We start from the raw sequence: 19,614 nt of genomic DNA on the forward strand, positions 1-19,614 counted from the left end.
CCATACTGACTGCTAATGACCCATTTAAGGCAGTCTGCAAAGGTGTTGTCATATAGTGGATCAAGGGCTGAACTTAGATTCTGGATAACCTAGGTTCATGATGTTTACTCGCTTTATGACCTTAGCTATGTGATAATTCATTTTTTATCTCCATATGCTTCTGATTATGCCCCCAAATTTATCAGGTTGTTAAATCATAAACTGTTGTGATCTGTGTCAAAAGAGGAAATTATCAGAATGGGAATTTCCCATGATGACAAAATCACAAATCTTTTGAATATTAAAATAACCTACATTATACACCACCTGCTACATGTTTTGCTATTTCCAGTAATCTGGAATTTTTTTGTTTCTGTTTTCATTTCAGAACTATTTATCAATGAAGATTGTGAGACCAAATGCAAAATAAAAAAGAAGACATTTTTAATACCCAGTAGCAATGGGGTACTCTGCCTTCATACCATGGACCAAATTCACAACTGTTCTTTAGTCACTTCTGTGCCTACTGAAATAAAAACAGTAGATATTTGACATGAGGTCATTAAACTTCAAGGGATCAGGACAAATGGAAGTCATTGACTACCAATATAGCCTTTTCAAGTGTTCAAATACTATATTTCAACTTTTTAAACTGTATTTTTTATTAAAAAAATATTCAGGTGGCTGGTTCCATTATTTTTTAAAAGAATCACATTTTTGTTATAATTTTTTTTCACTTTTCACATGTAGTTCTAAAATGGTTACTGCTAAAGTTGGAAAACATAGCCATTTGACTTCATGAAAATACTTTGTTATTTCTTTGACATCTGCAAGGGATGATAAGTACAAAGAGCCAGAACAACATTCTTATTTCTAAAGCAAACCATCTTCCTGTGTCCTCTGCATAAACTTTGTGGTGCTCAGACTAATATCCACAAGGAAACCAAATATAAATGTTTCAACTTTGTGAGTTGTTGTTATTGTTATGGGGGGGTGGGCACATTGGAGATTTCAAAGAGTGAAATGCTACCTTTTTTTAAGATATAAACATTTCTTTTAAAAAATAACTTATCCTGGGTCTTCACTCTTAAATAACCTGAAAACAGGTTGTTCAAGATTGAAGACCCAGGAAAGATGTTGGTATGCATTTGGACTTGCACTCCATCTTTCACAAAACCACCAGTTTAATTTTCAAAAAGTCCCATTTCTTCTTCCTCCTTCCCCACCCTGACTCCCAGCACTGGATGGGACCTGCACCTCCTCAGTGTTGGGAGTTCATACATTGGAGGTATTCTACCAGTGTAGGTTATTACCTTGCCTCAGATGTTAAGTGACATATACAGAGTTGCCTAAAGTATGTGTCCAAGGGGGAGACTTGGGTCCAAGGCTTCCTAACTCTGAGGTTAGCCTTCACAAGTGCTCATCACAAGTGGGATGATTTGCCTCAGGAGGTGGTAAACTCCTCATTAGAGGTCTGTCTCCAAGCAGAGACAAGTTGGAGCAGCTGGATGGCACTGGATAAAGCACTAGGCCTGGAGTCAGGAAGACTCATCTTCCTGATTTCAAATCTGGCATCACATGTGTGACCCTGGTAGGTCACTGAACCCTATTTACCTCAATTCCTCATCTGTCAAATGAGCTAGAGAAAGAGATGGCAAACCACTTTAGGATCCTTGCCAAATCCCCTCCCCCCACCTCCCAATCAAAAGTCATAACGAATTAAACAAGACTGGAAAAAAAAACCAACTAAACAACTCTTAAGCACACAGTGGATTATTGGGAGTGTTGTGAGGATTTGACTGCCAATGTCCCTTCAATTTTTAAAATTTTGGGATTCTATACAAATGTGACTTAGAGGTATTAAATAACTTTCTAGGAAAATCTTTTTTTTTTTCATGTTTTCTGACCTTGCAGTTTTGTAGAATGTTTTCAGGGCAATCTCATTTGTCAAACTCATCTTTGGGTTTTTTTTAAATACCTTCTTTTCCGGGCAGCTAAGTGGTGCATGGTGCAGATGAGGAGTACCTGAGTTCAAATCCAGCCTCTGACACTTATTACCTAGCTGTGTGGCCTTGGGCAAGCTACTTCACCCCATTTGCCTTACAAAAAAAAAATACCTTGCTTTCAAGTCTTTATCATAGTTAATAAACTGCTTTCGTATACTCATGTGAAGTTGGACATCTCAAACCATAATTCTACCATCATATTCCAACTAAACCTCCACCTCCCACCAAGGAGAATCTGAGTAACACCAGATCCTTTCCAAAACAATTTCTAGGTATGCAATATAAATAAAATGAGTGAATGAATAGATGCATGAATTGGCAGCCTAAGAGTGGTGCCAAGAGGACTGTACTGGGTGTCAGGAGTTCTGGATCAGAATCCCAGCTCTGCCACTGGTAAGCAGTGTGACCTTGGGTAAGTCTTTTCATGCCCCCTGATCCAGTTTCTTGGGTAGAAAGAGGGCATTTGATTAGGGATTTCTAAGATCTCTTCCATCTCATATCACCCATTGGTCTAAATAGAATGGACAAAGAAAATGGAGATCAGAATCTGACAGGAGGTATTGTGTCCAAGCTTACAAAAAGCAGCAGGGCTGAAGCTCGGGGAGGTTGGAGCATGGAAGGACTTGGCTTCAGGCAGAGATTTTACATGAGACTTAACTGTCATTCACCAGTGGCTCGTACTTCTCCCTCCATGGGGCTTTCCTTGCCTTATTTTCCATGCAAAGGCTCCCGACCCGCCTTGCTCGGGACTGCTGCTGAGCTCCGGCCCTCTGGCCTGGTTACCTCGGTGAACCCTTTGACCTCTACAGGACCCTCTGTTTGTTCTCTTCTTCCGATCACAGCTGGAAACTCACCTTTTATCCCCAGGCATGTTCCCTCCCTCTGTGTCTGTTAATTGCCTCTAATCGCTCCCTTAGTTCCCTTGAAGGGAGTGGTTCTGATGCAATTTCCCATTAAAATGTTGTGCTAAAAAAATCTTATTTGGGAAATGATCAATGCTGTGTAACTAATTAGCTGTGTGACCTTGGACAACAATTTTCTGTATGCTAGGTTCCTCATCCAGAAAAAGAAGGGAGTGGACTCAATGATCATAAAGACCTTATATTCTATGATTTTAGGCGAGATGCAAATCCCTTGGTGTGTCCCTGCTACCTAACAAGAAGTCTTTTTCTTGAATTAAGTATAAATTGACCTAGATCCTTTTCTCCTCAGACATTCAAGTTGAAATGAAATATAATCTTTTTTTTAAAATAAAGGGGCTGATTGGATAAAGGAATGATGCATATATTAGGAAATTAATTGTGTATGTAAATAAAAAAATATCCATAAAAATAAGATTTAAAAATTTTAATTAAGTGAAAAAGTAAAAAATCATATGTCATATGTCCATTTACCAAAGAATCATTGGAAAAATTGGATCAGAGTATCCCCAAAGAGGAAGTTGATATCTACTGGCAGATTTTGAAGTCATACAATTACCTGATTCCAATAATATTGGAACTCTAAGGACATGAGAAATAATCAAGGCAATTCAATCATTTTATGGATGAGGAAGCTTGTCCAAGGTCATAAACATTTGATTGGTGCTAGAATATAAGGCTCTGATTCCTTCAATTATCTTTTAAAATATACCATGTCAGTCATCCATTCTCTCCCCCCAATATTTTTAAAGTTCTACATCTTACTTCCTCCACCCCACTCTGATCACAAAGCTTTTTACCCCACTGTTAACTGTTGATATATTTTTATAGGATCATAGATTTAGAACTAAAAGGGACATTTCCATTTTACAGATGAAGAAACATTTTACAGATGTAGCAACATTAAGTAACTTGGGCAAGGTCACATTAATACTAAATAACAAAGGCAAGATTTGAACACAGGTCCCTTGATCTGAAGACAGTACTCTTTTTCACTGTATCACATTTTTAACCCAGTTTTATCCAAAATTTTATCCAGACTCTTCCTCAACACACCCAAACAAGTATATCATTCACACAAGTATACCAAATATAGTCCCCAAACAGTTAAATTAAATTGCCTGATAGCATACTTATGACTGATAACAATTCACATTTGTTTCTTAGATGTCATAAAGCTTTAAGGATTGGGAAACCTAGAGTTAATGTCGTTGGTGATGGGGGAACAATAAAAAAAAATTATCTTTCTAACTGACTTGTCTAACTGACTGAACATGTGCTTAAGGTATAAACACTATGAACTCACATGAGAGCCAAAAAAAGTTATGGCTTCCATCAGCCTAGACTGACTCTTAAGGTTGAGCAGACTAGGAGAGAGGTAGAAATGGATCCCTGAAGGCTGTATATTAAGTTATAAAACCACAAGTTGACATTATCTATGTTGTATTATATTTTTAAATTTTGTTAAACATTGTCCAATTAAATTTTAATTCAGTTTGGAAATTTTGCTGTTGGCAGGAGGATAGGCGCGTGATACTATTGAACTAGAGGACTTCTCAGGTTCTTTCTGGTTCTAAATCCTATATTGCTACATTGAGGAACTTCTTTCAAGTATATTGGAGCTTGGGTACCATGACCACTCCTTTTTTTCTCTCAGGGTTCTTCTGGTCTACCTAGACAAGTGATTGGAACCATTGTCAAATGTTAGAGGTCAAACTTATGCCTTTCTGCTTATTTCCAGTACTTTGAACATTTCTAGCACAGTTAAATGCATTCTGATTAATTTAACTTCAGTCCTGGAGGAGCCTGGTTTCTGATGAGAGTGAGTCCCATTTCTCATACTCATTGGTCTGTAGTATCATGGTAGTAGTCATAAGATTAGAGAGATATGTAAAAGACTTTACAGAAGTAGAATTGTCAACAGTTAGTGATAATGTGGGTGGAGAAGCTGAAGTAATGCAAAGGGTGGGACAACTAGGTGGCATAGTAGATAGAGTTCTGGACCTACAGTCCTCTTCCAGAGTTCAAATCTGGCTTGTGACCTAGGCAAGTCACTTAACCCTGTTGGCCTCAGTTTCTTCATCTATAAAATGATCCAGAAAAGGAAATAGTCAACAACTCTAGTGTGTCTCTCATGAAAATCCAAAAGGGGGATCATGAAGAGTCGAACTTGAGTAAAAAAACAACTAAATGACAACAAAATCCAAAGGTTTTAAATATGGGTGACCAGGTAGAGGTGGTATTGCCACTGATAGTAATAATATAATCAGAAGGAAACTGTCTTGGGGGTTTTAATTCAGTTTTGAGCATAATGAGCCAGAAATGCCAGAAGGACATCCAGATGGAAATGTCTATAGAGCTCACCAACAAGAGAAAGGATGGAGACATAGATATGTGGGGAGGGGGGGGGGGTTTGAGGGGGACATCTGTTTAGAAGTGGGAGTAGAAGCCTTAAAAGTGGAAAGATTATTGAGAGAGAATGGAAAGGAAGAGAAGGAAACCAAGGATAAATCCTTGGGTAATCCCTCCCACCCCCTTATGAGTCAGCAAAAGAGACAAAATCAGAGTTGTTAGGCAGAAGAACTAAGAATGCGGCATTTCTGAAGCCAAGGACATGAAGGGTATACACATTAGACGGAAATGGCCCTTTTTATGGTAGCAAAGTACAGGAATCAAAGGAGATACTCATCATTTGGGGAAAGGATGAACAAGTTGTGATACACAAATGAAAAAGGAATATAACTAGACCATAAGATATGATAAATATAAAGAATTCAGGGAAATTGAGAAGACAAATAACCTGTTGTAGTTGTGAAGTATATATAACCAAGAGAACAATATACACAATGACTACAATCACAGAAGTGTGGAAAAAAAACCCAGTAAATTGAAACTGAATGCTGTATAATTGTGATGTCAAAGCTTGAGAACATGCACTTCCCTCTTTTCATTGCAGAGGTGAAGGATTAAATCTGTAGATTATTACATATGTGTCAATCATAGTCAATTATTTGGTTTGTCTTTTGTCTTGCTGACCTGTTTTACTCAGGGCAGGGGGTGGGGTTAGGAGGGAAGGAGTGAGTGGATAACAGTGTTTTGAGAATGGAGAAAGAAACCCTTGGGATGGTCTCAATCTTGGATGAAACAAGAGGCTAAGTCATATGCTATAACTATGGGATATGGGGTTCTTTGTTGGAGGGTGGTGAGATAGTGAGTGGAATAGGAGTGTTAGTAGTAACAAGGCCCTGAATGTCTAAGTAGCTGCAGTCAGCTTGATTCTAAGGCTTTCTTAAGTAATGATGTTCAGCAACTAAATTATAAGAATAGAAATCTGGATAGCCCTCAGGCAAGAACAGCAACTGGTTAGGAAAGGTCACAGGACACTAGAGTTAATGCTAGAAGGGACCTTAAAAGTCCCAAATCCCTCATTTTGCATATGACAAAACTGAGGATCAGAGAGGTCTAAGTAACTTGCCCAGGGTCACACAACTAGTACAATGTCCAAGGCAGGATTTGAACCTAGATCTTCCTGATTTCAATATTAGTGCCTTAGAATGCTAGTGTAGCAGTCAGAGAATGGTAAATCGGAGGGGACAAGGCTAGTGAAGCTAGAGTGGGAGAAACAAACTGGGAGATACATTTTGAGGATTTGGTGTAATGGATAAAGAGGTCTATCTAAAGTCAAGAAGACCCAAGTTCAAATTCAGTTTCAAGAACTTACTAGCTGTATGGCACCAGGCTAGTCTGCTTCAGTTTTCTCATAAATAAATATACAATGGGAATGACAATAGTATTTACCTTTCAGGATTGTTGTAAGTTTCAAATGTTATAGCAACAGAATGCCTGGCATATTGTTAGAGCTATATTTTTTTTGTGGAGTCATTTCAGTCATGTCCGACTATTCACAATCCCATTTAGGGTTTTCTTGGCAGAGATGCTGGTGTGGTTTGCTGTTTCCTTCTCCAATTCATTTTGCAGAAAGAAAACTGAAGACAACTGGTTAAAGTGACTTGCCCAGAGTCGCATAGCTAGAAAGTATCTAAAATCAGATTTGAATTCATGAAGATGAGTCTTCCTGACTTCAGGCCCAGTGTGCTAACCACTGTATCACCCAGCTGCCCAAATGTAAAATAAACATTAATTAACAAAGGTAGATTAGGTAAATCAAAGCCACAATGAGAGTGAAGAGTAAATATCGAAATTTATTACATATGCTTGTCATACTTCTATTCAGGGCTCTCAATTCAAAGCATTTGATTCTATTGGGTTCTCCACCTTTGCCTTGAATAAAAAGTTGTCATTTACATGGGTCAAGGATAATAAAGGTGCTTTTGCTTGGATTTACATAGAACTTTATGAAACAGTTTAGATATTTTATTTCCTCTGAATGTTACATTTCAGTGAAGTATGTAAAGCAGGAAACATCTTCCCTATTTTATAGATAAGGAAAACAGAGACTGCTATTGGTCAAGTGACCTGCCCAAGATCTAATATAATAAATATGAGTTGGAAGGGACAAGAGGTCATCTAGTTCAGCCTGCACCTAAGGATGATGCCTAAAATATCCACATAAGAGTCCATTCAGCCTTGGTTTAAAGACCTTCAATGAAGGGGAGTAGGCAGTTACCTCCCAAAGCTGCTCATTCTTCTTCTGAACCTAATTGTTAGAAAAAAATTTTTTTTTTCTTTAGTATGGAGCTCAAAACCTGCCTCTTTGTGATTAATTACCCTTCCATTGTTCCTAAGTCTTAGTTTAGGAATTAAGTACCCCTCCACTCAACTTACTTCTTTTATTTACATCAGCCTCTGGAATATTTAACAATTATATAACTCTTTCCCCATATCTTCTCCAGGCTAAACATCCCCAATTTCTTTATCCAGTTCTCATATGGTATAGACTTTTCTCCTCTAGCTACCTGGTGGTTATCCTCTGGATATAAACTGGACAAAGTCCAGTTTATCATTTTACTTCTTAAAATGTAATATCTAGAAAAGAGCACAAGACCTCTAAGGCAGAGTACAATGGGATTCTGACATCTCTTGTTCTGGGCTCATGCCTTACTAACATGACCTAAGATCACACTATTTTTTTTGTATGACATACCATATTGCTAATTCACATTGGTTTTCTGCTCCTTTAAAGACCCCAGGTCACACTAATCATTGTCTAGTGATGCTTCTCATTCTGCACTTGATTTCTTTGAACCAAAGTTTCTCTTTACAAATTTAGTGCACATTATTACCAGGCACTCTAAGACTCTCTCTAATCAATTTTACCTTCTTCCTGTTCTTCACATATGACATCCAATCTTCTGGTTCTACATGTTTGCTCAGGTTGTCTGCCATTTTGGAATGCACTCCCTCCTCATGTCTACCTCTTACACTAGGTTCAGATCCTCATAGAAGATGCCTTTCTGAATTCTTTAATAGTGCCTCCCTACTTGTCTGCTCTCACTTTGTATCTACTTATTCCATGCACATATTGTTTTACCCATTTAAAGTGAGTTCTTGAGAGTGGGGATTGGTTTTTTTGCCTTTCTTTGTATCCCCAACAATTAGTTTAGTGACTGACACCAGTAAAAACTTAATAAATGCTTGTTCAAAGCAGGATGATTTCAGAAAAACCTTGAAAGATTTATATGAACTGATGTATAGTATAGTGAACAGAACCAGTATACAAAGTAACAGCAAAATTGTTTGATGGAGAATTTGGGAATGACTTTGCTATTCTCAGCAATACAATGAGCCAAGACAATTCCAAAGGACTAATGATGGAGTATACTACCCACTGCCAGAGAAAGAACTGATATTATTTGAACACAGACCGAAGCATGCTATTTTCCCCTTTCTTCCTTTCATTTTTTCTTTTATTCAAATCTTATTGAAATGTTTTACATGATTGTACAGGTATAACCTATATCTGATTGTTTACTGCCTTAGGGAGGAAATAAGGAAGGGAGGTAGAGCTAGACAGAATTTGGAACTCAAAACTTAAAAAAAGTTTTAAAAAAGTTTTAACGTAATTGGGGGATAGAATAAAATATAGTAAAAATAAATAGAGGAGAAAACAAATGAATAAAGAGACGCTTGTTTGCTGACTGTTTCTTGGTCCTTTCACAGTGTCTGGCTAATTGATCCATTCATTTTGTATGACTCAAGAAATTCTATTCAGGGAGAGCACATATCTCTTCTACTTTAAAAATACATTCATCTGATCTTGTTTTCTTTTTAGGGATTATTATCTTCTACATAGTTAAGCAAAAATTTAATTTAATTGAAGTTTTTTAAGTGAAAATAAAGAACTACAGGGCTTAGCCTCCTTCATTCCTGATCATGTATTTCTGAGGTTGTCCACAAGATGTCAGCATCAGCCTCATATTTTCATAGAGATGGACAAAGGATCCAAGGATCATCCCCAGCAAAGGGCACCAAGGGCAGGGACATTTGAGCACATGTAGAATGAATTAGAGCCCAAAAAGGAATCTAAAGCAGCATGTCCTCTGTATAGTCAGAAAAATCTATGGACAACTAAATTAAACTTTCACCTAGGGCTAGTGATATTTGGGCTAGTGATACAAGTGTATATTTAGGGTATGCAGAAATTTGTCCTTTGGGAATTAAAATTTCACAATATTATTTTGGAGAGATACTTTTCCCTTTGGCCAACATCTTTGCAAAGTAGACTATATATATATATATATATATATATATATATATATATATATATATATATATATATATATAAAACAAATTATTTAGACTCTCTGATTCTCAATTTATTCATTTGCATAATGGGGTTAAAAATTGTGCTACCTATTTCATAAGGCTATTGGAGGGACCAGATCAAAAAAACATTTTACCAAAAACCTCTAAATAAACTTGGATTGACATTGTTATCATCAAATAGTAATAACACCCTTGCTCTATAGAGATCAACTGAAGGCATTAAATCTAGATTTATTCAGTGACTTTCAAAATGTTAGCGTTTAGGACACTTTTCTGCTTTGTTTTCCATGTATTAAAACTGGTGCCACTGGGCATCAGATAAGAGACTAAGGTCATGTCTTTCTTGCTTCTGTGTTCCCTTTGGCACTGAACACTATAAATTCTCAATTAAAAGTAAATGAAAAAGAAAGGAAAATTTTTGAAAATTCTTATGATAGTACCTGATATTGTAAATCCAGAAACTGCAGGTGCTAAAGCAGACAAATCCATAGACAAGATAGAATGATTGACTGACTAAGAAACTAGGGGAAACAACAAGGAGATCTACTGCACTTAGGGAGGTAAATATTTTATTCATTTTAAAAACATATATTAAGCATTTTCTATATAGTCCTCCATCACTGGAGGAGATGCAGACTTTAGATAAGGCATAGTTCCTAGCTTATGGTCTAACAGGAAGACAAATTTCAAACACATGTCACTCTAATATTTAATATTACATGAAGAGATGTGTAAAGTCCAAAAGGTAATAACCCATTAGGGTAACTCCAATATATAAATCTCCCTTGCAGGAGGTAGGCTAGATAGGTTACCTAGGGGAAAAAAGTCTTAGTAAGATGCCCAGATCAGATAGACACTAAACTAAGAATTATATGCTCTAAATAAAATAAGATCATAAAGTTGGAAGGGGTCTTAGAGTTGATTAGATCCAGTGATCTCCAAAAGGCATTCATGGCAAATGTCACCAAGTATGTTGTGAAATTTGGGGAACTGAGTGCTCCATAACCTGCCCCCTTCCACCTTTTCAGTCTTCTTTCACCTTATACCTATCATACCCCAATTATTCTTCAGTTCAGAGACACTGACTTCCTTATTGTTCCTTAAATAAGTAACTCTGTCTTCAAACTCTGGGCATTTTCATTGGCTGTCTTCCTTTTCTAGAATGCTCTCCCTTTCATCTCTGCCTCCTGTCTTCCCAGGTTTCCTTCAAAACTCAGCTAAAATTCTACCTCTATAAGAAGTCTTTCCCATTCTCTCTGACAGCTTGTGCCTTTCCTTTGCAGTTACTTCCAATTTATCCCACATATATTTTGCTTGTATATAGTTGTTTGCATTTCAAATATAAGCTTGTTAATGGAAGGGACTTTTTTTCCCCACTTTCTTTGTATCCCTAGCCTTAGCATAGTGCCTAATATATGGTAGGTATTTAATAAATGTTTGCTGACTAATGTCAGACTAGTTAACTTGGAGAAGCCAGGTCCTCAGATTCTAAATCCATTGGTCGTTCCAGTATAAACCTGTTTGAGAAAAGCCATGATGCATTCCTCACCTTGAATTTTATCTCTCCATTAGATTGCATAGCCCCTAGTAATGTGACCTTGCTGATTCTAATTCTCTAAGATTAGATAACATATCACCTCTGTGGTATCATGCTTGAGAAATATCTGGGAAATCTGGATTTCTCAAGTTGATGTCACATCCTCAGTAGTCTTATCCTTTGTCCATCTTACCTTCATTCATTCTCTATCTCATAAAGTCAGTCTTTTCTTGACTTCTGGCCATGCTACTTTCACAACCCTGATTCACCAACTTCCATTTTTCCTCTTTTTAAGTTCATGCCAACTATTTGTACTTTACTCTTCATCTCATCATTACCATCATCCACCTTGTCATTCATAGCACATATACATCTTTCCCCAAGAGCTATACTTGCCTCTTTACTCAATCCATTCACTTCCCTTGACTCTGGGTATATCCTGGCACCTATGACAATTACTCTACAGAGTTCTCCACTACACAAAAAAAAGATATTTCTTTGACCCTTCTTCTTGTATAATAATAATATTTCAATCATGCAATGCTTTAGAGTCAACAAATGATCCTTATAACTGTCCTTTGAGATAGGGATTTTTACCTTTTACTTTTTACCATAACAGATAAGGAAACTAGGACCCAGAGAGGCTTACTCAGTTACTCAAGATCCCCATCAGAAGTAAGTGGAAGCCCTGTGACTTGAGCCCAGGATTTCTTAAAACCAAGTTGAATGCATTTTACACTACTCCCTTGAACTGTCATCAAATTTGTTTGTTCCTTTTCACCACCAAATACTGCAAGACTAATTTAGCCTCTTTTTTCCTTGCCATTCACTCATCTTTGAATACTATGAAATCTAGATTCTATCTCCTCTCCATCAAAAATGGGTAACAATTCTTTTTAAGTTACCAGTGACCTCCCAATGGCTAAATCCATTAGCCTTTTCACCAGGATTCTTTCTTTCACTAAATCTCCTTGCAATATACAATACTGTTGTCCATCAAGCAAGTAAATTACTACTGGGTGCCGGGTGCTAGGAAAACAAAGACAAAAATAAAATAGTTGCTACTGTCAAGGAGTACATTCTATTGAAAAACATAACTTGTGCATAAATAAGTAAAGAGAATAGAAATAAAATAAATACAAAGTAGTTTTGGTTGGGGTCACATAAATAATGGGAGGGAATCAAGAAAGACTTCATTAGGAAAGTGGTACTTTTGAGCTAATTTCTAAAGGAGTCAAGGGATTTCAAGAAACAGAAGTTAATTCCAGTCAAAGGAATTAGGCATTGCCAAGGTTGAAATGGAGATGCAAGAAGGTCAGTTAGTCTGGTATTGTAAAGTAAGAAAAAGAAAATCCAGAGTGTAAAAGATTTTAAATGCCAAGCAGGCGTTGATATTTAATTTAAGAGGCCATAGGGAGCAACTGGAATGTATAGAGGAGGGGAGTGAATGGTCAAGCCTAAATAAGAAGGTATTTCTACTTTCTTTGTCCTTTCTCTCCTTCCTCCAATTCATTCTGTACATCACTGTAAGATAAGAAAATCAGCTGTGAATCTTAGTCAGCTTGTTTTATGAGCTCTGTGACTAACACTAGACAAGTCACTCAACATCTCTAGGACTCAGTTTCCACCCTGTAAAATGAGGGATTCAGATTTAATCATCTTAAAGACTTTTCTTTAAATCGTGACTCCTACTTTCCATTATAGAAATCTCTCTTCTTATATTTTTAAATCTTCTTTAAGGGAAAATGACACCATGTGTAACCAATGTGATCTCCTTGATGTCCCCCATACTTTCAAAGCTTTTCTTCTAAATGGGAGTGTGGGTCTGGCCAAAAGGAAATGAACTTGAACCCTAAAGGTTGAGTTGGGATTCTGAAGTCTCAAACTGACATTTCCAAGTAAGTTTCCAGGTCTGGCACAATCCCATCCCAGGGAAGAAGGGCTCTGGGCCAGTTTCTCCTGACTCCCCAAGCTGTCATTCATTCAGTCTCACTGGGCATTCTGACAAATACCTTTGCTAATTACTTAATTACTTTGGCCGACAAAAGTGTGGGGATATTTTCCTTAAAGAAAGGAGAACCCCATTCAACCCATTCTGATCCACCCCCAACCCAGAGACTAACCAGCTTAAATCCCATTAAAGCATTTGAATAACTAAGCCACCCCGCCAGCCAAATTAACTTAAATACATCATAATACGAGAAAACAGACCCACAAAGCACTGTTTTCAAATGTGAGAGCTAAACCTAGACTATTTTTCATGCGAAATTTCCTAGGTTTTATCCCTCCCAGGTCAATCTTTTGTTTTCTCAGTTTTCCTTTTGAAAGAAGTCTCTGTCTTAATTAAAATAAACTTAAGTTTAATTAAAGAAACAATTAGCTAGAACAGTAAATGTGACCCCTGGAATTTACCAGAAGTGAGAGTGACTCATCAGACTTTGGGTCTGTGAGCTAGTGGTTTGGAATTTTGTCACTGGGTGGGGAGGGTGAACAAGATGGATGCAGTGCCCATCGGAAACCCCTTCCCAACTCTAAGATTCTGTGAATGTTCTCTGCAAGCCAGAAGCCATATGTAGCACACCCACTAGCCAGATCATCACACAACAAGTGGAAATAGATATTCCATTAGCACCCACTTACTCCAATAAGCACAAGCTTCCAAACCCAGTTCTTGGCTTGATACTGAAAATTCACCAAGGGTCTTCACTGATCCAAACCAGTGACCCAGACTGATTTTACTCGCCTGATAATGCCTCCTCCTGAGGGAGCTGGACATAGTAATCTCTATGACCTATTCCAGAGAGGAAATAGGAGAGTATGGGACTTTGATTCAGGAGACCTGGATCCTGGTCCTGTCTGGACTGGACTAGTTTAGCCACTTGATCAAGTTCTATCTCTTCTCTGGACATAGTTAATGGATCAAGAGCCTCCATTTCAAGACAAGAAAATATGGGTTCAGGCCTGGTCTCTGAAACACACTGGAGATGACTGTCTAACCTATCAGATCCCTGAACAATTTTACAAGAGTTCTTAACCTGAAATTTGTTTTAACTTGGACTTTTAAAAAACTAGTCTGATAACCACATTTCAATAGTTTCCTTTATAATCAAATGATAAAGAATTCCTGTATCCTGTACTAACCACCATTGATAGGTGTTTCGCTATGCCAATGCAACCACAATCCAGTTCCTATCCCCATTATCCTGAAGATCTCAGTTTCCTATTCTGTAAAATGCTGGAAGATGACTACCTGGGATTCTCCTAGCTCTGATATCCTATGTTCTGGATTTGGTTAAGGAGAATTAAAGTTTAATGAAAACTTCCCAGGTGAGGCCAAAGCTGACTGAATGTGATTCAGGCAGCCCAATGGCCTATCCCAAGCTCCCTTTTCATGGGGTCAATATTCTAAGAATGGGTATCCTGTGCATTCTTTCGGATTCTTTAAAGACCAGCTGAGGAAGAACATGAATAGAGGGGGAAGGAGGAGGAGAAAGAAAGGAGGAGGCTAGATTACCTGTTTACAGTAGCCCTCAGGGAGGTAGTTTTGTGGCCGCCCATTTCTGACTTGAAACCCTCTGCGAAATGTCACACCTACTTGCAGATGCTATTAAAGCAGGAAGAAGCAGAGACAATTGATCTGAAGTCCTGGAAAAATACCTGCAATAGCCCTAGAAAGTTCATTTTGGAATTACTGAAACAATTCTTATGGGAGGCAGTAAAGGATGTTTTCAAAGCTTTTCTAAATCTCCAAATTATACGGAGGGGTAATAGAAAGGCTAAGCAGAGGGGTGGTTATCTCCTTAAAGAAAGCAGAGTCTTTCATGGAGAAGATCTAATAGAGACAAAGGACAATAGGAGTTTCCCTTCCTCTCCTCCCCTCTCCTCCCTCCCCATCTTAATGACCCGTTGCTCTATCCATGGTACTTTTCAATTCTTCCTTTCAGCTCCAAAGAGTCTTCTCTCTTATAGATGTGTGTCACCCCCTGAAACAAGAAGAAATCACAGACAGTTGGAAACCAATCTGGATAATAAAATTGTCAGTAGCACTTTCAAATAGATGAGAAGCAATGTGCCACAGGGTCAGACTCAGGGAAAACCTAGCTTCACATCCTGTCACTGACACACATTAGCTGTGTGACCCAGGGCAAGTCACAACCTCTCCCAACTCCAGGAAGGACTCATGACTATCAATTCTAGATGATCAGCATCTGTGAATGGAGTTTCCACAATGGTCATCCCCCTCACCCTGATGAAATCACATGTCTGGACACCCATCCATATTCCATTTTAAAATGTAAACAAAACTACACAATTGTGAGTGAAAAGAACCTTGAGAAGAACTGTGACTTAGATCATAATCTCAGTCTTAGAAAGGGTTTTGCATTATCTGTTGAGTGATCATCCAGTTTCTGCTTCAACATTTCCAGTACAGTATCAGGTCAGTATACAGTGTCAGACCACAGATGCCGACGGCTGTCACCGGAATGACAGTATTCAGCTGTATGGGTTATTTTTAATCAAATGCTCAACAAGAATTTATTGAACGGGCATTATATGTCAACTTCTATACTTGGTACTATAAATGCAAATAGAGAGGAAAAGAGAATGGAGCTTATAAGATGCCATAACAGAAGAGTGTATGTTATGGAGAATGAGGGATGTCTGGTGAACACATCCTAGCCTGGAAATATAATTTTGGTACTTTTTCAAATTTTATCATCCTGAGAAAAGAGTTTAGATTCAGAGGGATAGAGCCATACAATTGGGATAGATCCACACAGTGTCTAGTAGTAGTTTTAAAATTCTGACCAAGTCACTTAACCTCTCACTGCCCCGCCTAGGAAGCTTAGTAACAGTTCTAGAACAATTGGTGATTTCTACTGATAGAAGGAGTTGCCTTATGGGGTCATTCCCTACACCAGCGACCATCCCCGCCCGCCACCCACAGTTACACAAAGGTCACACACAGCCTAAGACAACTAGCATCCCGTCCAAATGGAATGAGACTGCAACATGATGATGGGCCTGATTCTATCTTGTTTAGTCCATCAGGAAAGCCAGGCTTTCTGGTGCTTTAGCTTAGCTGAGGAGAAAAAGAGAAGAGAGTCACTCAATGTGCTCAATGAGGGCATTCTAGTGAATTCTGAGGCTTAAGAGATGTCCATAAAATACTACTGGGATCGTGTCCTGTCCTATAGCTCCATTAGCTATCTAGATCTCTGTAAAGAGCATTGCCATGTCAGGTTCTTCATTATATTTATATACAAACTTCAAAGCACTATAATAAATAATAGTTTCTCCTCCTCCTCCTCCTCCTCCTCCTCCTCCTTTCTTCTTTCTTCTTCCTTCTTCTTCTCTCTGCCATTTCTCATCTATGTCTCTATTCACACCTGGGTTCTTGGACTATCAAAAGAGATTTCTAATTGTTCCACCTGGCTTGTCTCCCCTGATTCCAATCCATCCTCTGTTCAACAACCTAAACTGCTCGTGTAACCATCCCTCAGTCTTCTCAACCCCTATACTGTAGGACCACAAATGGGACTTGAAATTTAATAACTCTAGGAACTTTTTAGGGGTGAATTAATTCTTACTCTTTTCTTCTTCCCAATTTATTTTAAGTAATCCCAAGATACCAGTGTAAAAGAGATGATTACTGCTTTAACTGTCATATATCTCTCTGTTCCATGGGGGAAGTAGGGGCATTCTGCTAAATCAAGATACATGGTGGCCAACTTCTCCAGGAAAGTTCTAAAATAATGACCCTGACCACTCTTTGAGTCAGCTGGGTAAGTGTCATTCCCCAATTATCTGAATGTTTTAGGGAAGGGCTAAAGTGGAGTAATAGTTTCAAGATTGTATTCTCTTCTTGAATAGGTCAGATCAGGAGTGTGCTAGTAAATGTTTAACAATCAGTTTTCCAAAAATGCATTGTTGCTCAGTAGAGTCCAACTATTCATTACATGAATTTTCTTGGCAAAGATACTGGAATGATTTTATTTTTAATTCTCCAGTGGATTAAGGCAAACAGGTTTGTGACTTGCCCAAGATCACCCAGCTGGTGAATGTTTGAGGCTGGATTTGAACTCAGGTCTTTCCCACTTCAAACCCAATACTTTACCCACTGAGCCACACACATTTTAAAATTTAATCTGCATTATTAACATTTTTCCCATCCCTTTATTAAATCTAGACAATTATAAAAATAATAAATCAAGCTCTAATGTGTAGCAAGTGCTGATTTCTGAAGTATAAATACCATACTGAAAATTCAACCTCAGGCATATTAAATATTCTCACATCAAGCTTCAGTTGGTCTTCTATAATTTCTCAATCTTTCATTCTGATAGGAGTCTCCCTTTCCCACTTGGCAGCAACTGTATTTCTCTTCAGTCTTCCATTCTTCAGGCATAACAATCCTAGAATCTTCAGCCAATCCAATGCTATGGACCCCAGGCCTTTCATCATTCCAGGCTCTTTTCTCCCTAGAAGTTACCTTCAGTAAATAGTCTTAGAAAATGGCAGTTCTTTTTGGGGGGCGGCTAGGTGGCATAGTGGATAGAGCACCGGCCCTGGAGTCAGGAGTACCTAAGTTCAAATCTGGCCTCAGACACTTAATAATTACCTAGCTGTGTGGCCTTCAGCAAGCCGCTTAACCCCATTTGCCTTGCAAAATCCTTAAAAAAAAATGGCAGTTCTCATGAAAATATAGAGTCTTAAATGAATAAACTAGGATCCTCTCCATAACAAACTTACAGTGGAATCCTAAGGTACATATTCTTGGAAAAAAGACAATATAGTGAAGACAATTTATTTTCCTGATTCAACCACACATTTTCACTTCTTAATTGTCACAAGCACTATCAGCCTTTTAGCTAACCAGGCTCACAGGCTCAGCATCATCATTCTTGACTCCTGACTCATCCTTTTCATATATCTAATTTAGCTAAATTTGATCATTTTTTGATCATTTTTGCCTTTCTGACATTTCTCAGTTATGTCTCTAGTCACACATCATTACCCAAGTTCAGGTTTTCATCTCCTCTTTCTTGGACTATCAGAAAAGACTTCTACTTGTTCTGCCTGGCTCATCTTCCCTGATTCCAGTCCATCCTCTGTTCAACAACCTAAAATGCAGGTCTGTTCATGTAACCATCCCTCTATCTCCTCAACTCCCATACTGCAGAACCACAAATGGGACTTGAAATTCAATAAATCTAGGAGCTTTTCAGGGGTGAATTAATTAAATGTTTGACCAAATATAGCAGACAAATGATGTTATAAATATTCAAATGACCCTTGGCAGAAAAAAGGTTCTCCACTCCTGCCCTGCAGGATCAAATATAAACTTCTCTGCATGGCAATTAAAATTTTTCAAACTTGGTTCCTCCCAACATTTTCAGTCTTTTCACATTTTCTTTCCCACCCTCCATGAACTCTATTGGTGATAGAGTAGAGTACAGGCCTAGAATCAGGAAGATCTGAGTTCAAATGTAGCCTCAGACTCTTGGATCAGTCAAATAATCTTTGTGTGACTCAGACAGAGAAGAACAAATGAGATAATAACCATAATGGATTTAGCACTTAGTTGGTGCTATATAAATGTTAGCTATCCTTTTGTAGCTACACTTTCATAGTTATAGCTCCTAACAGGCAACACTCTATCTGCCAACCACAATATCTAGAATGGGTTTGTTCTTCAACTCTACCTCCTAGTTTCCCAGGTTTTGTTCAAGATGCATCTCAAAGTTTAGTTGTAGGTTTTCCCAGTCTCTCCTTTTGTTAATACTCCATTTTCAGATTTTCTTCTCTCTACTCTGTATTTATTTTATATGTAATCAGTTATTTCCATGTTGTCTCCTCCATTAGAGGATATGTTCCTTATATAAATTGCCTTTCTAGGCATTCCTATTGCTCAGAATACCGCTTGAGAAATATTTGTTAACAAATTGCCTAACCACATAGCTGTGTGGACAAAAAAATACTTTGCCTTTATTACCTTGATTTCTTCTTCTATAAAATGGGCGAGTTGCATTAGAAAATCTTTGAAATACTTTCAGTTTTACAAACTCATGATTCTAGGGTATTGTGTTGACCTGGTCTTTACAAGTCATGAATATGGCTAAGATAGGGATGATTAGGAAATTTTCCAGTCTAACCAGTCCCACCAGGTTAGGTCTATGGTAATATGAGTAGGGCAGACAGAACCATATCTTAACCATAAAATAGTGCTGAGTTATCACATAATTTCTTTCTCTAAAAGTAAGTCTATTGTATTTTATTTGATATATATATATTTAATTAGTCTTAGTCTTAAAACTATTTTTATTATCTATCTAGTTAGCATAATATCATTAATCCAACCTTTAGAAACATGACATGCTTAGCATATTTTTTCTTCTCATTATTGCTACCTTATTGTTCTCACTGGCACAGATATGGAATAGAA

At 37.8% G+C, this 19,614-nt stretch overlaps 1 protein-coding gene across 2 annotated transcripts in view; it reads left to right on the plus strand.

The window, feature by feature from the left end:
- The window catches only part of MYOF (myoferlin), a 157,902-nt gene extending 156,958 nt beyond the window's left edge, over positions 1–944 (plus strand). For both annotated transcript variants that reach the window (XM_074233352.1, XM_074233353.1), the window contains one exon: positions 368–944. In XM_074233352.1, coding sequence (XP_074089453.1) covers positions 368–409 — 42 coding nt within the window. In that variant the 3' untranslated portion in view covers positions 410–944. The remainder of the gene's footprint in view (positions 1–367) is intronic.
- Positions 945–19,614: the final 18,670 nt, after the last annotated feature.

This window comes from Macrotis lagotis, chromosome 4 (genome assembly GCF_037893015.1).
Source record: "Macrotis lagotis isolate mMagLag1 chromosome 4, bilby.v1.9.chrom.fasta, whole genome shotgun sequence".
In the NCBI taxonomy this organism is placed as follows: domain Eukaryota; kingdom Metazoa; phylum Chordata; class Mammalia; order Peramelemorphia; family Peramelidae; genus Macrotis; species Macrotis lagotis.